The 20,150-nt window shown below is 39.0% G+C and overlaps 1 protein-coding gene across 2 annotated transcripts in view; it reads left to right on the top strand.

The window, feature by feature from the left end:
- ATP6V0D2 (ATPase H+ transporting V0 subunit d2) overlaps window positions 1–13,980 on the top strand; it is a 42,250-nt gene extending 28,270 nt beyond the window's left edge. The window contains exons 3-8 of one of the 2 annotated variants that reach the window (XM_045806031.2): window positions 1,201–1,379; window positions 2,602–2,681; window positions 4,324–4,401; window positions 10,559–10,735; window positions 11,913–11,990; window positions 13,498–13,980. In XM_045806031.2, the coding sequence (XP_045661987.2) occupies window positions 1,201–1,379; window positions 2,602–2,681; window positions 4,324–4,401; window positions 10,559–10,735; window positions 11,913–11,990; window positions 13,498–13,659 (754 nt within the window). In that variant the 3' untranslated portion in view covers window positions 13,660–13,980. The remainder of the gene's footprint in view (window positions 1–1,200; window positions 1,380–2,601; window positions 2,682–4,323; window positions 4,402–10,558; window positions 10,736–11,912; window positions 11,991–13,497) is intronic. The other variant, XM_045806032.2, reaches the window with a different exon arrangement.
- Window positions 13,981–20,150: the final 6,170 nt, after the last annotated feature.

Genomic DNA, 20,150 nt, shown 5'->3' with positions numbered 1-20,150 from the left:
TACCCCTTCTCCTGTTTTAATCATCATTCTGCTTGGATCATAACACCCGCTTCTGCTTAAAGGCATTCGGTATCTTCCATCGCCCTCCACCCCAAATTCCTATTTTGTCTGTCAAAACCCTGCATGCTCAGCCTTGGCCCTACCTCCACTGCCCAGTGCTGGGCAGAAAAAAAATCCTTGTATTTTCTTCTCTGGGGCTTTTTTTGCATGCTCTTCCTTCTGCCTTGAAGACTTTGCTCCCTCAGTTCCCAGCCACTTTTGCCTGGACAGCTCCTACTCATTCTGCAAGTTTCAGCCTGAATATTGCTCCCTAGGAAGTCTGATCCCAGACTGCTTTGGTGCCCTGCTCTGAATCTCCACACCGCCCTGTAATTTGCCTAGCATCCATGCTTTGTTACAATTTACTGTAATGGATTCTTTGTCCAGTTCCGCCCTCACACTATATTCTCTGTGAAGTGAGGAACTCTCTCTTACATCTCAGCCTCATTGCTTGGAATATCCTGGGTGCTGAGCACATGAGTGAACAAGCATATGCACCCAGGATATCCCGGGCAGAGCTGATATTGAGCAACATAATCATATAAAATGTGAACCTAGGGACTCTTGGAGACCTGGGAAGAAAACAGCTAGAAAGTTCACCACCTGGTCTCATAGGAAGAAAAGAATACAGAATATTTTAACTTTTTAATAAATAAAATATTAAATATTTTAATATTAAATTTAGTAAGTATTTTATTTATTTTAAAATATTTTAAATTTTGAATCAACGATGGGCTTTATATTGCAGATTTAAAAAGTCAGTTTTTAAGGTAGAGTGAAATGCTCCAGGTCTGTGTTTCTCAACTTTTTAAGCCCATAGTCTGTTCTGAGAAACCACACAATTTCACACTCATCCTCACCCTACCACATTTGACAATTACAATGTTGGGGTCGTTTTCTGCCTATTCCCACCAGCCTACGTTTTATTTAGCTTTATTTAGTTATTACGACATTGATTTTCAAACTGTGATATCCCGAGAGAGTCAGATATTTTACCCCACTCACATCTCTCAAACCCCAGAGTTTAAAATAAAAAAAAGACTTCTATATTTCTTTAATGCAAGAGTTTGTGCCTGAACTATATTTTTCTTTCTTACTTATGGTATGCTGCTTATTCTCATACAGTTCCTTTCCTAATGATTGAGCCTTCTTCTAAACCAGATGCAGTTACATGATAGACAATGTGATTCTACTGATGAACGGTGCATTGCAAAAAAAATCTGTGAAAGAAATTCTGGTCAAGTGCCACCCATTGGGCCGTTTCACGGAAATGGAAGCAGTCAACATTGCGGAGACACCTTCTGATCTCTTTAATGCTGTTCTGGTGGAAACACCATTAGGTAGGAATGTGTAAGCAATCCTATTGCTCCCTGTGCATGTTACCATAGTCATCAGAAAATGTACGTTCAAGTCATAGTTTTCTCCATGAATCCAGTGTCATGCTATACGATTCCTAGATGTGGAAGGGACATTAAGAAATCGTTTAGTCCAGCTCCCTCATTCTTCAGATGACAACAATTGAAAGTAACCGTCCCAGAGTCACATAAGAACCATTTGTAGCCAAGTAGGAGCTGGGGCTCATCACCCAACCTCCAAAACTTTGTACGTTGTACCAGATCATAGTAAATAAATGATAGAACTTGTAATTTTTTTAAAAAAATTAATTTTCTAGCCGGGTGTTATATGATTAATTCCTCATCTTTTTGTTTTAAACTTCTGTCTAAATAAGGCTGTATCTAGGCAGCATTTTGTTTTAGGAAGTTTAGGAATGCCATTTTTCTGAGATGCTCAGGGGCGCCTGTCAAATGACCTGAAGCAATGATGAAATAAATGCTAATTTCATCATAATTTAGCACTGATAATAGTTCTAGCATTCAAAATGCTAATGGGATAATTTTATATACGTTAGTGTCAGGAAAACTGGAGAGTAGCAATTCATAGCAATTTGCTGTTGATCGTGTGTCAAAATAGTTGCTGTTGAAAACAGAAATTTCAAAAAGACAAAAAAATGGGCCATGATTAAATGTGTGATGCTAAGGGAGCGTGGTGGAAAGAGGGTAAGTCCATAATCATGGATATTTGATTCCAGTCTCTGCCTGGTCCCATCTCGGTGACTTGGGGCAGTGCAGTTCCCCTCAGTTTCCTCATTTTAAAAATAATAGTATCTTAGTATAACAGAGCTTTGAAAACTAAATACAACACAGTTTAGTACAACTCAATGCTTAGCACATAGTAAGGTTGCAAGTGATAAATACTACTATAAGATAGGGGTGAGGGGGGCTTCAGAAAGTAAGCCGTAAAGTGACTTGCCCCAAGGTGTCGTGAAGATCAGATAAGGTAAAATATATGCAGTGTTTAGTGAACAGCTTGCACGCAGTGAACACTTAGTAAGTAATCACTCTTACTGCCGTCATTACTGGTAGTTTGATCCAGTCTGTGGCTTGTCACTGCACAGTGTCCTAGTCAGGAGTGAGCCCAAGGTGATGTGCTCAGGAAATCTTTTCTACAGTTTATAATCATGCTTTGGATTAATTTATTTTGTGTGGTAATTTCTGCTTTCAGCTCCATTCTTTCAAGACTGCATGTCTGAAAATACCCTTGATGAACTGAATATTGAATTACTGCGCAATAAACTATACAAAGTAAGTGTTTCCCAAAATACTATGTTTTTCCTTACGACATAATACATCTTAACCAGAGTTCTTTATTAAAGGTTACTTTGCCCATTAGCCAACTTTTGCAATTAGGAAGCTTTGCATACTTGTAATACAGCTTTTACAGTTCTGGTCTTCTGGTTCAATGCATACATGTCAGCTTCCTGTGAAGCAGCGAGGTTCTTGAGAGGAAGTTACACACCCCCTTCGTCTCTGCATTCCTAGCTCCTTGCCTGGTGTGCCTGGGACATAAAAAGTAGCGATTGGATTGATGGATGGTGGGTGGGTGGACGGATGAGTAAAGTGAACCATATCCACTTTAAAACGACCAGCATACAGGGGTGCCTGGCTGGTTCAGTTGGTGGAGCCTGCAACCCTTGATCTCAGGGTTGTAGGTTGAAGAACTGTGTTGGGTGTAGAGATTACTTAAAAATCTTAATAAAAGTTTTAAAAAAATTAAACAACCAGCATACATAGTGATCCTTGTGTTATGTAGTATCCATCTCTGTCCTTGAGTCTTACCTTGCATAACCTGGCCAGCTGTCTGTCTGGACTATGCTGCCATCATTTGAGTGGTTTATGTCCTATGGACTGAGCAAAATCTGTCCATTTTCACTCATACAACCATAGCATCTTTGGACAATCTCACACAGTAACTGAAGGAGTATATGCTGTCATGCCATATATACAGCTGGTTATGCTAAAACATATGGTCCCTTCAAAAGCACTGTGTTGCAGGCCATTTCCTCTTTAGAAAGAAATGTATGGACTTAGAGGAGGCATCCTTGAACTATAGCTAACAGCAGGCACTGTTCTAAGCAAATTATAGGCATTAATTCACTTAATCTAGCCAGCAAAACTATGTGCTATCCCCATTTCTCAGATGAGAAAACGGAGACATGGAGAGGTAAGATTTACTTGGCAAAAGTCAGTTAGCTAGTAAGTAATTGAGTTGGGATGCAAACACAGTCAGTCTAACTATTCAGCCAGACTCTGCCTTCCCAATGTGTCCTCCATGACACAAGCCATCCAGACATGTCTCCTGAGCACCAAGAGTGATTAAATGTCAGCACATGACCAAATTTAGAACTATTTGTTGAGCTCATCAAAGAGTTTGGCACTCTTGGGGCGCCTGGGTGGCACAGCGGTTAAGCGTCTGCCTTCGGCTCAGGGCGTGATCCTGGCGTTATGGGATCGAGCCCCACATCAGGCTCCTCTGCTAGAAGCCTGCTTCTTCCTCTCCCACTCCCCCTGCTTGTGTTCCCTCTCTCCCTGGCTGTCTCTATCTCTGTCGAATAAATAAATAAAATCTTTAAAAAAAAAAAAGAGTTTGGCGCTCTTATTAGAGTACCAAAATTTAACCATGTGAACTAAACCCAAGAACCATGCAAAAAAAGTGCTTGTTAAGGAATCATAAGGTACGATAGGTACAATTTTGTTTTTTTTTTTAAAGTTGTGCAACATGCTTCATTGTGAACATTTGTATCAAGTTTTTAATAAAATATCGCCCTACGGGACAAGTAATTCAACCTCCATTAAAGTATTTAATAAGCCATGAAAAGCTGATCTAGAAATTTCCAGAGGAAAATATCTTCATTTTATTGCTTTATGATCTTTCTTCTTTTTTAAGTCTTACCTCGAGGCATTCTATAAATTCTGTAAGAATCATGGTGATGTCACAGCAGAAATCATGTGTCCCATTCTTGAGGTAAGAAAATCCTTGAATTTCTTTATGCCAGATAATGTGCTTACACACTTTTCATTTATATAATCCTATTTACATTTATTTATGTTAGAAGCTACTTTATCTCCAGGTGCCTGGGTGGCTGTCAGTTAAGCATCTGCCTTCAGCTCAGGTCATGATTCTGGGTCCTGGGATTAAGCCCCACATTGGGCTCCTTGCTCAGCAGGAAACCAAATTCTCCCTCTCCCTCCACCCCCGTGCTCATGCTCACTCGCTCTCATGTTCTCTGTCTCTCTCTCTCTCAAATAAATAAAAACTTAAAAAAAAACTCCTTTATCTAAAAATAATATGAACAACGTATTTTATCATATATATCATTTGATGTCTTCAGTTAAGAGTGGTATTTTCCAAGTTTTCTACATAGATGAATTATTTTGGAATTAGAAAGGAGTGGTATTTTCCAAGTTTTCTACATAGCAGAGTTATTTTGGAATTAGAAAAGAATAATGCCTATAAAAGTTTGGTCATGATTCATTTTGATGTAATATGAACAAAGTAGATTATAATTAGTTAAAAATTTGGTATACTATGAGGAATTGGTAGACTATGAATACTTGTAATAATAACCCAACTTCCCTCCAACAAGGAATATTGGGCAAGCTGGGAATTCTCACAATGTGGAACCAAAGTCCACAATGGGCCTTGTTCCTTATATAAATCCTAAAATAAAGGACACTCAAACAATCCACAAACATTCCAGCTCTGGGTAGGAAGACTCTGGGTTCAGTGATTCACAGTTGGTGTGCTCACTAAATTATGTGTCAAATGTCACCACTGCTTTCTACCTCTCTAATTGATGCTTTAATCCTTTTAATTCCTCTTTATCATCACAGTTTTCATCTGTGTTTAGAGATCATCTTGCGTGCATGTGTTGATCTCAGAGATTCAGGCCAAAGATCAGAAGGATCTGGGGATATCCTGGGCATAGTTTGTATTGTGTTTCATATAGATCTCTTTTCCTGGTTTCACTTGAATAAGAGGGGGGTGGGCAGATACCATTCTAGACTTAGAAAAGCCCTTTGCTTTGCCTGGTGAAACTAAGTTTTGTCTAAAGAATATCTTTAATCATTAGATTATCTGTCACAGTAACTTCATTGGTAGGTAGATTAAATAGTTCGATGACTTCTGATTTCAAGAAAAGCTTGATAAGAACTGCCCTTTAGGCAAAAAAGGGAAAAAACAAAAAACCTGAATAACTTCATCCACATGTATTTTAACCTAATGTTCTGAAACTGCATATGATAAATTAGTTCCCCTCAAAACATCTAAAATTAAAATTTTACAGTTAAAGATATTTTGCTATCCCCTGTTGAAACTCCTCAAGCAAAACCAGTCCTTGAAGCAAAATTTATTCCTGGACAATGCCAAGAAATCTCTTTTGCCTTTAGCTATGTTACACAAGAAATAGGCATTGGTAAATAAAATAACATTTTTTTATGGTATACTAAATGTCAGAAAGTAAGCTAGTCTCTTTCAGACATTCTGATCACATAACATAAGTAACCTGCTGGCCCTATGAAGCACTCCCCTTTCTTGTCATAAATTTTTAACTACTAGCCACACTATAAGAAGCCACATTATCTGTGGCTCGAAAGTGTAATTTCTACTGGCGTAAAGAAATGGCTTGTGTGCTTTATACCCACAAAATATGTGAAATAAGAGCTATGGCAAAACTCATAACCTTACAAAAGATATGCAATGACACTACTAATAGTTAACATTTATAATGCACCAGATAACTACCCTAAGTGCTTTATATACTTGAATTCACTTGAACTTCAAAACAGCACAGTGAGGGGCGCCTGGGTGGCTCAGTTGGTTAAGCGTCTGCCTTCGGCTCAGGTCACGATCCCCGGGGTCCTGGGATCAAGCCCCCTGTCAGTGGGGAGTCTGCTTCTCCCTCTCCTTCTGACCCTCCCTGCCCTCCCCCTCCATGCTCTCGCTCTGAAATGAATAAATAAAAAATCTAAAACAAAAAACAAAAAACAAAACGAGCACAATGAAAATAAAACTACAGCACAACAACATGGGAGTTTACTATCTATTTTTCAGAACGGGCAACTGTAACTTGCCTGATGACACACAGATAATAAGTGGCAACGTCAGAATTTGAAGCCGGGTAGCCTAGTTCTGGATCCTCTGTGTTTATCCACTATATTACCTCTACATTAAATTCACCATCCGCAATTCTTATATAAAAGTAAGTGCTAATTCAGGGCACCCGGTGGCCGTTAAGCGTCTGCCTTCCCCTCCGGTCAGGATCCCGGGATTCTGGGATCCAGCCCTGAGTTGGGCCCTGGCTCAGTGGGAAGCCTGCTTCTCCCTCTCCCTCTGCCACTCCCCCTGCTTGTGCTCTCTCTCAAATAAATAAATAAAATCTTTTTTTAAAAAAGTAAGTGCTAATTCATAATCAAGATCATATTGCGTGTGCTATAAAAATCGGAAATAGATAAGAATTATGTCTCTGTAGTCCTCAGTAATGCAGAAAGGACAGCATAGTATTACAAGAATCCTTATCTCTGTAAGGGTTTGATCAGACTACTATATACCCAGTGTTCCCATTATCCCTTTCCTATTCCCATGATACTACCACATTAGATTAGGTTTTTTCAAGCTGTGTTAAAAATAAAAGTCCATTTAACTATCTTTATACATTACGTAGAAGTATTAGTTATACATAGCATGCAATTATAACGCTTCTAATGATATGATCAGAAGAGATTTGTCAGATTTATATAAATTGATATATAAATATGTCAGTTCATGTAATTACCCCCCATTTTATTTGTGCAACAACAGAGCACTTCCAGTTATAAAGTTCTTCCATATATGTTCTTATTTAATCTCATTTGACAGGAGACTTCAAAAGACTTAATGTGGTAAAAGAGAGCATTAACCTGGCCTTGCATGCAAAAATTTGACCTAATTACGAGATTGTGACTTCATATGGGAAAAAAAAAAGAACTGAACTTATTTTCAAGGCAAATGTACTGCAGCATATTGTTTGCCTTTATGCCTTTTATTATTTGTCGTTGCTCTTCTGACAACCTATATGTTTAATAAGACAATGAAAAACAAGCACAGAATAAGTGTGTTTCATCTTCCCAAGCTCGCAAGGCTGGGCTCGATTCCAGTACATGTAACCCTTTTCCACTGCCATCGACCCCTCGATCCACTGCCCCCACAAGGTATTCCTGTCCTCTGATAATGAACCAGCAAGAATGTGTGACCTGATCAGCCCAACTCTGTCATGTGCAACTGATAATGATTTTGAATAAGTCAACGGTATACTTTTGCAATAACAACAAATAATAAGGTATGACTTTAAAATGCGCGTAAGGAAGAGTGAAAGGACATAGGACATCTGGTGTCTTCTGTGCCACACAAGAAGCCAACCATCCATAAATGATAGAGAGGACTTAAGTGAAATCTAATACCACCCCATTTACTCTCCTCCATAATCAGATGTTGTGTCAAACTGTCTGCTTAGGGATGGTCAAACACAAGAAAGCCCTTTTACAATTTCAAGATTATAGTTCTTTTCACTAACAATACTCACACTCACACACAAAGAAACTCTAGACTAGAAAAAGGCACTAAGGTAGATATACAAGCAGTTATAATAAAAGGGAAATTAAAGTATAATAGGGAATCAAAGGAAATCATATCCAATTGGGGAGGAAATAGCGGCCTTCTTGTAAAAAAAAAAATAGCATCTGATGGGACCCTCCAATGCAGGTAAGATTTCAACGTGGAGCATTCTGGAATGAAGTACACACACTGTAGGCAAAGGGAAGAGATATTTACAAGAACAATAAGTTGGAGTGTTCAGAGAACCTATTGTATCAATCAAATCCTCTCTTGGCATGGCCTGTGAAGCCTTTCCTGTTCTCTTCCCAGCTGCCTGTCCAGCCTACTACTTCACCTTCTTTCCCAGCGCTTGAGCCATGACCATTCCTCCAAACTGTCGTGCTTTATAACTTCATGCATCTTCCTCCTCCAGAACGGCCTCTGCTGCCAGGCATGTCTGCAAGGCTGCTTATCCCACCTTACTTCTCTCCTGAAAATCCTAACATCTTCTACAGCAATCTATGTCAATTATTTCTGTATAAAACTGGGGGAAAAAAGTGAAAAAAAAAAAACCCCTTCTAACATCTTAGAACTAGAAAGCACATTCAAGGGCATGTGGGACAATTAACTCTATTGTTGCTCCTCCTGCTCTCATTTTTATTTCAAGGTTTCTGATGGCCATGAAATCTCCCTCTTGCGTTTCTTCTGTCCATGGAAGGTCTAAAATTCCTGACAATTACATTCAGTAGCCAGAGGCAGCTGCCTTTGCTTCCAAATGAGGCCACTCCCTGCTTCTGGGTCACCCATACTTTCCGTGAGGTCAGTCAAAAGGATCAGAAGGAACTAACTCTCACCCTCCTGGTAGGAAACACCTGTTCTAACAAAAGAGTTCCAGTAAAATCTATTGCAAGTCTGGATTTGTTAATTCGTCAAAAGTAAGCTGATCAAAGGATATTGTAGAGCAATTATTTCAGCTATTGTGAGCATACAAATAACCTTGAAATCTTGTTAAAATGCAAGCCCTGTTTTAGTAGGGCTGGACTATTCCCTGAGACTCTGCATTTTTTTCATGACCTGAGCCGAAAACAAGAGTAGGATGCTTAACCAACTAAGCCACGTAGGCGCCCCAAGACTCTGTGTTTCTAATAAGCTTCTAGGTCACATCAAAACTACTGACCCAAGAAACACACTTAGAGTAGCAACACTGTAGAGAATATTGGAGAATTTTGAAAGTAGTAGAATCACAGACCATTCTGTTGGATTCAGTAAACAGTTTTTATCTTCCTACGTGTCAGGCACTGGTTATTAAAAAATAGACAAGAAACAAGAGCGACATGATTTCCCTTAAAGATTTTACAGTGTAGTAGGGAGAAAAATAGTTTTCAGATTTTAAAATAATGTAAGTGCAGGGTATTTCAGGTGTATAGAGAAGAGTTTCTCAGCTCAAGGACACTATGACAAACTCCCACGGTAGGCAGAGAGGATCCCATGAAGGACAGGCTGAGACAGAATGTTTGGAGGAGGTAGCAGGAGAACCAAGAGATAGAAGAAACATGGAAACCAAAGGAATAGTAAATTTCAAGAAACACTGAGAGGTTGGAAGAGATTGGCCTGACTCGAAGCTGTTTGCTTAGGTGCCTGGTGGTGTTCAGCACAAAGACAGGACATGAGAATATGTGACCCACCCGAAAGATCATGAGGTCTAACCCTATCATCTTGTAAGTGAGGAAACAGGCCTGAGAGGAAGGTAACTTGTCTTGAGCCACGTAATCCTGAGCTACACAGTTAGACTGATTGATATCCAACCTAGGACTTTTCAAGAAGAAAACCCAAACCATCCAAGTACAAACCAATGGTAAGCATAAAGTTTCATTAGGTAAAAAGAAAATCACACTGACATCAAGAACCAGAAAGAGATGTTAACATTTACGACACACACTCTTTGTTCCAAACACCCTGCCAGGCATTTCCCTTTACGTTATTTTGTCCTATCCCTGAACAGACCCCAACAAGTAGGTACTATTCCCATTTTTGTGGAAGAGACATTTGAGACCTTAGTGACCTATGTGACAGAGACGAGTAACTAATTTCAGAGTGCCTGGAAACCAAAGTTCAGTGGGGTCTCAAGAGTCATGGGCCCTTATCACTGTGTGATCCTTCTCTGGCAAGCAAAATTACTCCATTATAAGAAGAGGCTAAGGGTTAGGGCATTTGGGTGTCTCAGTCGGTTAAGCATCAGCCTTCGGCTCAAGTCATGATCCCAGGGTCCTGGTATCAAGCCCCACGTTGGGCTCCCTGCTCAGTGGGAGAGCCTGCTTCTCCTCCCTCTGCTGCTGCTCCTCCTCATACTTTCTCTCTCTGTCAAAATAAATAAAATCTTCAAAAAAAAAGAGGCTAAGGGAACATTAATAACACGTGTTTGTATTATAATTAGACATAAATCTGGAAAGGAAAGCAGATCATTCTGGAAATGAATTTGTCTACTTAGGGTTCTGTTTATAGCATTTAGAACATGGTTAGAATTCACTGATTTTGTGTTTTGCAAATTCAGTTTGAGGCTGACAGACGTGCTTTTATCATCACTCTTAACTCCTTTGGCACGGAACTGAGCAAAGACGACCGGGAGACCCTCTACCCGACTTGTGGCAAGCTCTATCCAGAAGGATTGTGCCTGTTGGCTCAAGCGGAAGACTTCGAGCAGATGAGGAGGGTAGCGGACCATTATGGAGTACGTAACCACACCAGGCACCCTGAATGTCTTACATGTCACCACCTGTACTTAGAAGTTCACACGTCAAATTTACATGTCTTCTCTAAAGCAGTTATGTTTGTAAGGTAGAAAGCAATGTCATTCTAGAACTGTCACTCTCAAAGAAGTACTTCAAGTTTCTAAGCCACGTGGGTTGTTTTTTGTTTTGGGTGGGTTGGTTTGTTGTTGTTGTCGTTGTTGTTTTTTTGAGGTTCCTGCCAAGCAAGTACTTGTTTAAATCTCCAAGGAGCAGTCATTTGAGCATGTCTTTTGAAGTGCTTGATAAAGCGAGTTCCCCAAGGGACTGGTGCAGTGTTCTGGATATGCGAGCTTATGTCCAAGTTATATACAATAGCCTGACCCAGCAGTCCTTTACCATTGGGTAAACAGGCTTAGGTACAGAATGTCTACTTGAAATACAGGGGAGAATATGAACATATTGGTTTCTGCCATTCCCTTTAATCAGTGGCCAGAAATAGGGAATGGAAGGAGGGCTGCTATGTCCTTCCCTTACTCCACATCCAAATGTTCCTTAAGAGCCTGCAGCTTTTCAGCTCATCCCGATTCCATTCCTTCTGACTTATGGTAACATAATGCCCTCTAGTTAACTTTTCCAGAACTGGAATGACGCTCTTACCGTTTCTGAAACATTCCAGGAAAGAGAAGTCAGCAAACTGCAATAAACCTTTATAGTAGCTCATGTCATCACAGGAGGCTTTTTAGCATAATATTAAATTTTGAGCTTCTCCCCAGTTTCCACCCCTTCCACACTTGAAATTCCATGTGAATTTTATCACCTGTCATTTCAAAGAACCCATGAATCCACGCTGGTTAAACCACAAGCATTTATTTATCCTCTATAATGTGTCCAACTAGCCCTAAGAACCTAATGCAGAGATTAGCTCATTCAAGGTATATTGAGGGTAGAATTGCTCTTGCCCTGTAGGCCTTAATAAGCCAATAGGCTAGAAATCCATCCATATTCTTTTTATGTGGATTTTTTGGTATTTTTTCGGGAGGCCAAAGGTCCTACAAAAAACATTCAGTCTTTCTGGATAGATTTTTTAGAACAGATACATCATTTCTGTATTGCTAGGAAAATATCTTCATACATATTTATAAGAAATAATGTTTAAAAATAGCCTCTGTTTTTTAGGTATACAAGCCTTTGTTTGAGGCTGTGGGTGATGGCAGTGGAGGAAAGACATTGGAGGATGTGTTTTATGAGCGTGAGGTATGATATAAATGGAAATGCTATTAGCTTATGTATGCTTTTTCTCTCTCAGTTTTAGACTTTTTCTTACTTTCGGTTTTCTTTTGGGGGCCTTCTTTTTACAGTTGATCAGTTCAGTTGATGAAGCGTATTCACAATTTGACAACCAGATGGGTATTAGTATCTCCGCCTTAGAGGCCCAGTGGTTCACATATGATGGATTCCCATTGAATTTTCCTATCCAGAAACACAGTGTTTTCTATCCAGTACACATAGTGAAGCTCTGGAAAGAGGGCAGCTATTGCACAATTAACTAGAGAATCAGAGCTCGGACATTCTCATGATCATATATTGACTATCCTCATGGTGTACACTCTGTTAAGTGCATCTCACTCTCTAAACCATCCCTTTCTTAAGAAGGATATGTCTATGGTTATAATATAATTTAAGAACACAATTATAACACATAGGAATTATTTGTATGGACATCTATCTGGAGAATCTAGATTATTCTCTTTCCCTGAAAAACAGAAGAGTACTTAATCCATTTATAGTCAATTCTTGGGCTACTGAACTATTCAACGAAAGGGCTTTTTTTGAGGGGGATGGGGATACCAGATAAGGTCTCTCAAATCTAGAGAATTTTTCTAGTGTATTTTATTCATTTCTCTAAGACCACTGGCCCTTCCCTTTCAATTGATTGACAGACAGCCCTGAAATTTATCCAAATTTTAGGGTAGGACTGGCACCAGAAAGCAGTTCGGGCCCCTTCCTATACTCCAGACATTTCCCAACAGCTCTCTAGTGCCTGTCACAGAAAGAAGTAAAAACAATGCAAGTTATCCCATATATTAGGGATGTTTTTAAAATTCCACACTATTGCACAACTGCTTCAAAGAAGGCTATTAAGAAAGCTGCCCTTGGCAGGAAAAAGAAGCGTCTGTTCCTGAAAACAAGGACCTCCACTTCCTGAACACTTAGCTTGACATTTTCAGAACTGCGTGAGGGACTCAGTACCTCTCATCCTTTTTTCAAAGTGGAAAAGAATAAAAGAATTGTTCCATTTCAGACTTTACCTCAGTTAAACAATTTTTTAAAAATTTAGTTTACCTAAATGAGACAAGCCCGCTATCTAGAAGCCAGCTATATGTACTACTACAAAGTTCCGCACATACATATACACACCCAAACACCAAGATTTTCCCAGGAATCTTTGTGCTAGCAGTGCTGAGAAGATTTGGAGTTTGTCCAGTGATTCTATAAACCTACTTTATTTTATTTATTTTTTAATAAGCTTACTTTTTAAACTACTATTTTCTGTCTTTATCTGTAGAGTGACACTAAAGTTCCCTTTAGAACTTGATGAGTTGCTACCGTTTTCCTCTATTTGGCCCAATTTGGACATTGCTTATATAAATACAAATAAGCACTGTACAAACACAAACCAGTCTGTAGTTTAATATTATCTCATAGATGTAGTACATTCCCGATAAGTGATGGTCTGTATTGGTTTTTTTTCCTTCCTCAGGTACAAATGAACGTGCTGGCATTCAACAGGCAATTCCACTATGGCGTGTTTTACGCATACACAAAGCTGAAGGAACAAGAAATGAGAAATATTGTGTGGATAGCAGAATGCATTTCACAAAGACATCGAACTAAAATTAACAGTTACATTCCAATTGTATAACCCAGTATGGGGCCTCCGATGTGGAACATCTTTAAATATGAAGAAGAGGTTCCAAGGAAAATAAAAAGAATTGTGTTATATTATCTGGGTTACACAAAAATAATTTACCCCGCACCTTCACGAGTTGCAGACCCACTAGAACATAGTAAACCAACAGAAACAAAGTGATTTTTTTTCTAGCAGCCTTAAATTTTGTTTCCGCATTTATGCCTCACTCTTTTCCCAGACCTTAGATATTAAGTCTAATTAACCCTATGGTACTTTTCCTATTCTTGTTTGGTTGTATTAACAATCAGATCTAATTAAAGTGTTTTACTCTCACTTTCCCTTGGTTCTCCACAGGTCCAAATACTGTCTGCTTTACTTTTCCCTCTTCTAGGTCCACAAGAACCTGGGGTTGTGTGAGACCAAAGATATTTAAAGTATACAGTGTGATGATTTGATATGCTTATACATTGTGAAAAGATTCCCCCCATCAAGTCATCCATCACTTCACATAGTTGCCTTTCCTCCCCACCCCCCATGAGAACGTTTAAGTTCTACTCTCTTGGCAAATTTCAGTTATTCAGTAGCGTTATCAACTATAGTCACCATGTTATACATTAGATCCTCAAACCTTATTTATCTTATAACTGAAAGTTTGTCCTCTTTTACTAACCCCACCATATTTCCCCATTCCCCCAGCCTCTGGCAACCACTTTTCTACTAGCTGCTTCTAGGAGTTAAATTTTTTTCCTTTTTTGAGATTCCACATATAAGTGAACATTAAAAGGGAAATGTGTAGCTAAGATTTTAATAATCTTTATAATTAGATGTTTTAAATTCAATAATATTTTTCTTACGATTTATGGAGGCATGGAAGAGTAGATGATCATGATTCTCAGCTCTCAGTGTCCAGATCATGCGGTTGTACACAAGGATTCACCTTGGTGGTGTGATGACAGTGATTTATATCGAATAAAACTTTCAAAGCCTCAAAGGCTTTTCAGTAGAATGATCAGAGGAAAGTTATGTAATATCCACACATGCAAATACGTGAACATAAATCATATTATAGAGAATTAATACTTCACAGCTTAATTGTTCCTTGTGCTAGATATGATTCTGTGAGATATCAAGATTATCTAAGCCGTAGAATTTAACTGGAGTGGTTAACAGTGGCTTTAATCATTTGGTTTCATATACTTTTTAAGAATCTGATGAGCACTATGGTCACCTTCCCTCAGGAAAATAGACATCTGCACATTCATCCAAAATTTTGCATAGTTTTTGAAAAGACTGTGGATCCTCTAAAATTCATTCATGTTCAACCTAGAGGTCCACAGACTCCAGGTTAAAAACCTCCATTGCATAGGCCAAGGAATAAAAAAAAAAAAACAACATGGTAGAAAGCCATGGATGAGAAAGGATTTAAGAAATAAAATATAAGTACTCATATACCCTTCCATCTCTTGGAAAGGCACCCTGTTGAGCTGAGCAAGCATTTTCAGGATGGCTTTGGTAGAAAGGCCTCTTCACCTGGCCAGTGAGGTCAGTCATGTCAATCATGGAGGTGATGGAGGGACAGAGGTCACAATCAGTTTGCTGTCATACTAAATTGAAATTATGATCCCAAGCATACAACTCTACCTTTTTTTTTTTTAAGATTTTATTTATTTATTTGACAGAGAGACAGCCAGTGAGAGAGGGAACACAAGCAAGGGGAGTGGGAGAGGAAGAAGCAGGTTCCCAGGGGAGGAGCCTGATGCGGGGCTCAATCCCATAACGCCCGGGATCATGCCCTGAGCTGAAGGCAGAGGCTTAACGACTGAGCCACCCAGGCACTTTTTTTTTTTTTTTTTAAGATTTTATTTATTTATTTGACAGAGACAGCAAGAGAGGGAACACAAGCAAGGGGATTGTGAGAGGGAGAAGCAGGCTTCCCGCCAAGCAGGGAGCCCGATCCAGGGCTCGATTCGAGGACCCTGGGATCATGACCTGAACCAAAGGCAGACGCTTAACGGCTGAGCCACCCAGGCACCCCAAAGCATCCAGCTCTACTTTTTGAAACTACTGATGTTCATATCCTTCCAACACATTAACCAATGTTACTATTTTTTGCAAGAAGAGTAGGTGAAAACTTTGTGGATTGGTTAAAAATAAATGCTGATCTATAAATATAGTCAACCGATCTTTGACAAAGAAGCAAAAGCAATACAATAGACCAAAGATAGCCCCTTCAGCAAATGGTACTGGAACAACTGGGCATCCATATGCAAAAAAAAAAAAAAAAGACACTAGACACCTTACACCCATCACAAAAATAACTCAAATGGCTTATGATTTAGAAATATGACCTATATAATGACCTAAGTATAAAACATGGAACTATAATGCTCCTAGAAGATAACATAAGAGAAAACTTAAATGCCCTTGGGTATGGTGATGCCTTTTTTGATACAACACCAAAGACACAATCCAGGAAAGAAAGAATAAGCTAGACTTTGTTAAAATTAAATTTTTCTGCTGTGCAAAAGACAATATCAAGAGAATTACAAGACAAGCTATAGACTAGGAGAAAATATTTGCAAAAGAAACATTTGATAAAACAATGTTATCCAAAAAATATTTTTAAAAAACTCTTAAAATTCAATAGTAAGAAAGCAAGCAACCTGATTAATAAATGAGCCAAAGACCTTAACAGACACCGCAACAATGAAGATATACAGGTAGCAAAGAAACATATGAAAAAATGTTCCATGTCATGTGTCATCAGGGAAATACAAATTAAAACAGCAATAAGGTACTATTACACACCTATTAGAATGGCCAAAGTTCAGAACATGGGCAACTCCCAAAGCTGGTAAGGATATGAAGCAACAGGAACTCTTACTCATTGTTGGTAGGAAGGAGTTGAAACTTAGGTCCACACAAAAACCTGCACATGAATCTTTATAGCATCTTTTTTCATAATTGCCAAAACTTAGAAGCAACTAAAAGTCCTTTACTAGATAAATGGATAAACAGTGGTACATCCAGACAATGGAATATTATTCAGCGCTAAAAGGAAAAGAGCTATCCAGCCATTAAAAGACATAGAGAAACCTTAAATGTGTATTGCTAAGTGAAATAAGACAATCTGAAAAGGCCACATATTGTCTAATTTCAACTATATGACATTTTGAAAAAAAATATCGAGACAATAAAAAAATTAGTGGTTACCAGAGGTGGAGGGGATTGGGGGAGGAGATGAATAGGCAAAACAGAGGCTTTTCAGGGCAGTGGAAATACTCCGTATGATATTATAATAATAGATACATGCCAATTACACATTTGTCCCCACGCCTGTCATATACAACACCAAGAATAAATTTCAAGGTGAACTATGGAATTGGGGGATATGATGTGTTAGTATAAGTTCACCGTTGGTTAAAAAGGAAAAAAAATGTACCACTCTGGTGAGCGATGCTGATAGCCGGGAGGCCATCCATGCATGAGTGGGAGCAGGGGGTAAATTGGAAATCTCTGTACCTCCTTCTCAATTTTATTGTAAACCTAAAACTGCTCTAAAGTCTTCAAAAATAAATTCTGACCAGCTGATATTTCCTGAAGCTTATCCTCAGGATTGAATGATCAAATGGGAAAAATTACTTTTAAGCCTTCATCTTTGGTGAAATAGAAGAAAATTGTGCTCTCACATTTCCTCACGGCACCTAGGAATGAATAATTTCTATCTTCTCAGTCACCTTTTATTGCTTAAAACCAAATAAAAGTAAATCAAGTGGAATAGTAAGGAGTGGGCAGGATAGATGCATAACCTCCTTGGTAAGTATTATAAATCCGGGAAGACCTGGGGGTAATTTAAATCGTTGTATTTCCTAGAAGGAAATGTATATCTTTATGTTCAGGAAGTAGCCTGCACTATCCTGCATTGATGAGACTTCAGAGACACGGGTTGTATATAAATCCAAAACAGCTGGGCATGGGCTTATCCCCTCCTGAGCCACATGGAAAGCATAAATCGACTTAAGACAGGAGTAATTGTAAAATACAGAAAGGCAGTAGCAAGGAGAGTAGGGATGCCTCTGTAAAAATAAAGCAAAGGTCAGCACTCAATTCAGAGAAATGACTTCTTTTTTTTTTTTTTTTAAAGATTTTATTTATTTATTTGACAGAGAGAGAGACAGCCAGCGAGAGAGGGAACACAAGCAGGGGGAGTGGGAGAGGAAGAAGCAGGCTCATAGCGGGAGAGCCTGACGTGGGGCTCGATCCCAGAACGCCGGGATCACGCCCTGAGCCGAAGACAGACGCTTAACAACTGAGACACCCAGGTGCCCCCAGAGAAATGACTTCTTTCAAAATCAGTTCTCCATTGAAGCCATGAGAATAGACTCCTTTGAGAGATAACTTAACCGAGGAAAAATAAGTAAAAGTAAATGTCGTGAATATTGAATGAGGAGCTTATACTTTTTAAGTCAAATTCTGCTTTAACCTTTTTTCCCCCTTAGTCCTTTTAGATTTTCCCTACATATTTTCCCAGTAAGATAGAACGATTATAAACACTAAATTAATTAGGAAATCATAGGCTCAGAACAAGAAAATAAGTGCTGATTTCAAATATAACTCACAGGCACAATGGAAACAAGAGGGCTTAACCTCTCAGAGACCAAGGTAAGTCAGTATGACATCTTTTGTTGAGCATCCAAAGGACCTCCCTAATAGCTACTTAAGTGCTCTACACACAGCTTATGAAGGCTTATCTCAAAATCAGCAAGTGGTTAATAGAAAGTGACCCCCCCCCCCGCCTCTGGCATTCTGTGAATGTGGTTGTAGATATAAAGGAAAAGCTCCCTTTTTATTAAGCAGACGTTACAATAGAGTCTGCTTATTGTATAAATCTGATGCAAACTGAGGGTCTTTCTTTTCAAGATTGTGAAGTGCTAACATCCCCGTTAAACTGTTTTAGGGACCCCTGATACTATACCTGATGTAAGCCCAGAGCAAGAATTTAAGAAAAGAGGTCCTTGAACACTTATTAAGAAAAGTAGTAACAGTGGGGACATGTTAAGTCACATATATATATATATATATATATTTTTTTTTTTTTTAAGATTTTATTTATTTATTCGACAGAGATAGAGACAGCCAGCGAGAGAGGGAACACAAGCAGGGGGAGTGGGAGAGGAAGAAGCAGGCTCATAGCGGAGGAGCCTGATGAGGGACTCAATCCCGGAACGCCGGGATCACGCCCTGAGCCGAAGGCAGACGCTTAACCGCTGTGCCACCCAGGCACCCCAAGTCACATATATTTTTTAAACCAGAGTTTCTCAGCCAGGATGTCAAAGCACACAGCTATGCCTCGCATGGGTGATGGCGTAGAGATGGTGATTCCAGTAGCCTTGGGGTGCCCATGGTCTCCAGTCTCCTCTGATCCACAGCAGTCTTTGCTGCTTGCCCCAAATGCCAAACAAATGCTATCATTTTATGTGTACACAATGATATGAAAAGAAACCAAGTAAGATAACAGATGAGTAACCCGTGGTACCTCCGAAGAGATAGAAGCAAGACTAGCAGAGCCCATTTTTATATTTTTATGATACCGTTTATGGGCCTGAGAACCCCTGGTCAGCACAATTTGATTTATATGTTTCCAAGAGATTAGCATTCTCCATTCTCTGCAGCTGAGTCTTTGTCTTACAGCACAAATTCAAACTATATATCAACACATTTCCATAAAAAAATTGACATATATGTATGATACACTAATTTTTTACAGTAAATTCTCTACTTTAATGGTTATATCCTAATCTGACCACTTTAGTACATTAGGGTGAATATTCTTTTGTTTCCTTCCTTATTCAATACAGCCATCTAAGGAACACATTTTTATTTCCTCACTGATGTGTCTATCCTAAAAAAGACCAAGAAATAAGATAGATGATTTAAGCTGGATACTGAAATACTAAAATCGGTACCAAGAAACAGAATTTCAGAAACAGAATGGACACTAGTTTTCCAAATAAGGGCACCATAATCAGAAGGGCTAAGAGGAAATGAATCAAAACTAGATTTCAAGTGTCCTGACTCTTCCATTTCATGTGTGTGTGTGTGTGTGTGTGTGTGTGTGTGTGTGTAATCTACTTTCTTTGTGGTGGTTTCATTTTTTATTTTCTCCTTAAGTTATAGCCTTCAGTTTAAGACTAAGGTCCTTGTCTGGTCCAAATACATTTTGTGAAAACAGAAATCCAGTGTGCCTGGCTGGCTCAGTTGGAAGAGTATGCAACTCTTGATCTCGGGGTTGTGAGTCTGAGTCCCACACTGGGTGTAGAGATTACTAAAAACTATAAATAAACTTTAAAAAAATGATAGAAATCCTATCAAACCAGCTTGAAATCCAAAAAGGAAACATATTGCCTCGTGGCATTGGGAATTTGAATTGCTCATGGAACCAGACCCAGGTCGTCAAAGATTTCATTAAGAATTGTCCTTTTGTCTTCCCCATGTGCTGTCAC

The sequence above is a fragment of the Ursus americanus genome, chromosome 9 (genome assembly GCF_024610735.1).
Source record: "Ursus americanus isolate L20-20 chromosome 9, mUrsAme1.1.p, whole genome shotgun sequence".
Classification (NCBI taxonomy): domain Eukaryota; kingdom Metazoa; phylum Chordata; class Mammalia; order Carnivora; family Ursidae; genus Ursus; species Ursus americanus.
Note: the sequence above shows the minus strand (reverse complement) of the source record. Positions and strands in the feature narration are given on the sequence as shown.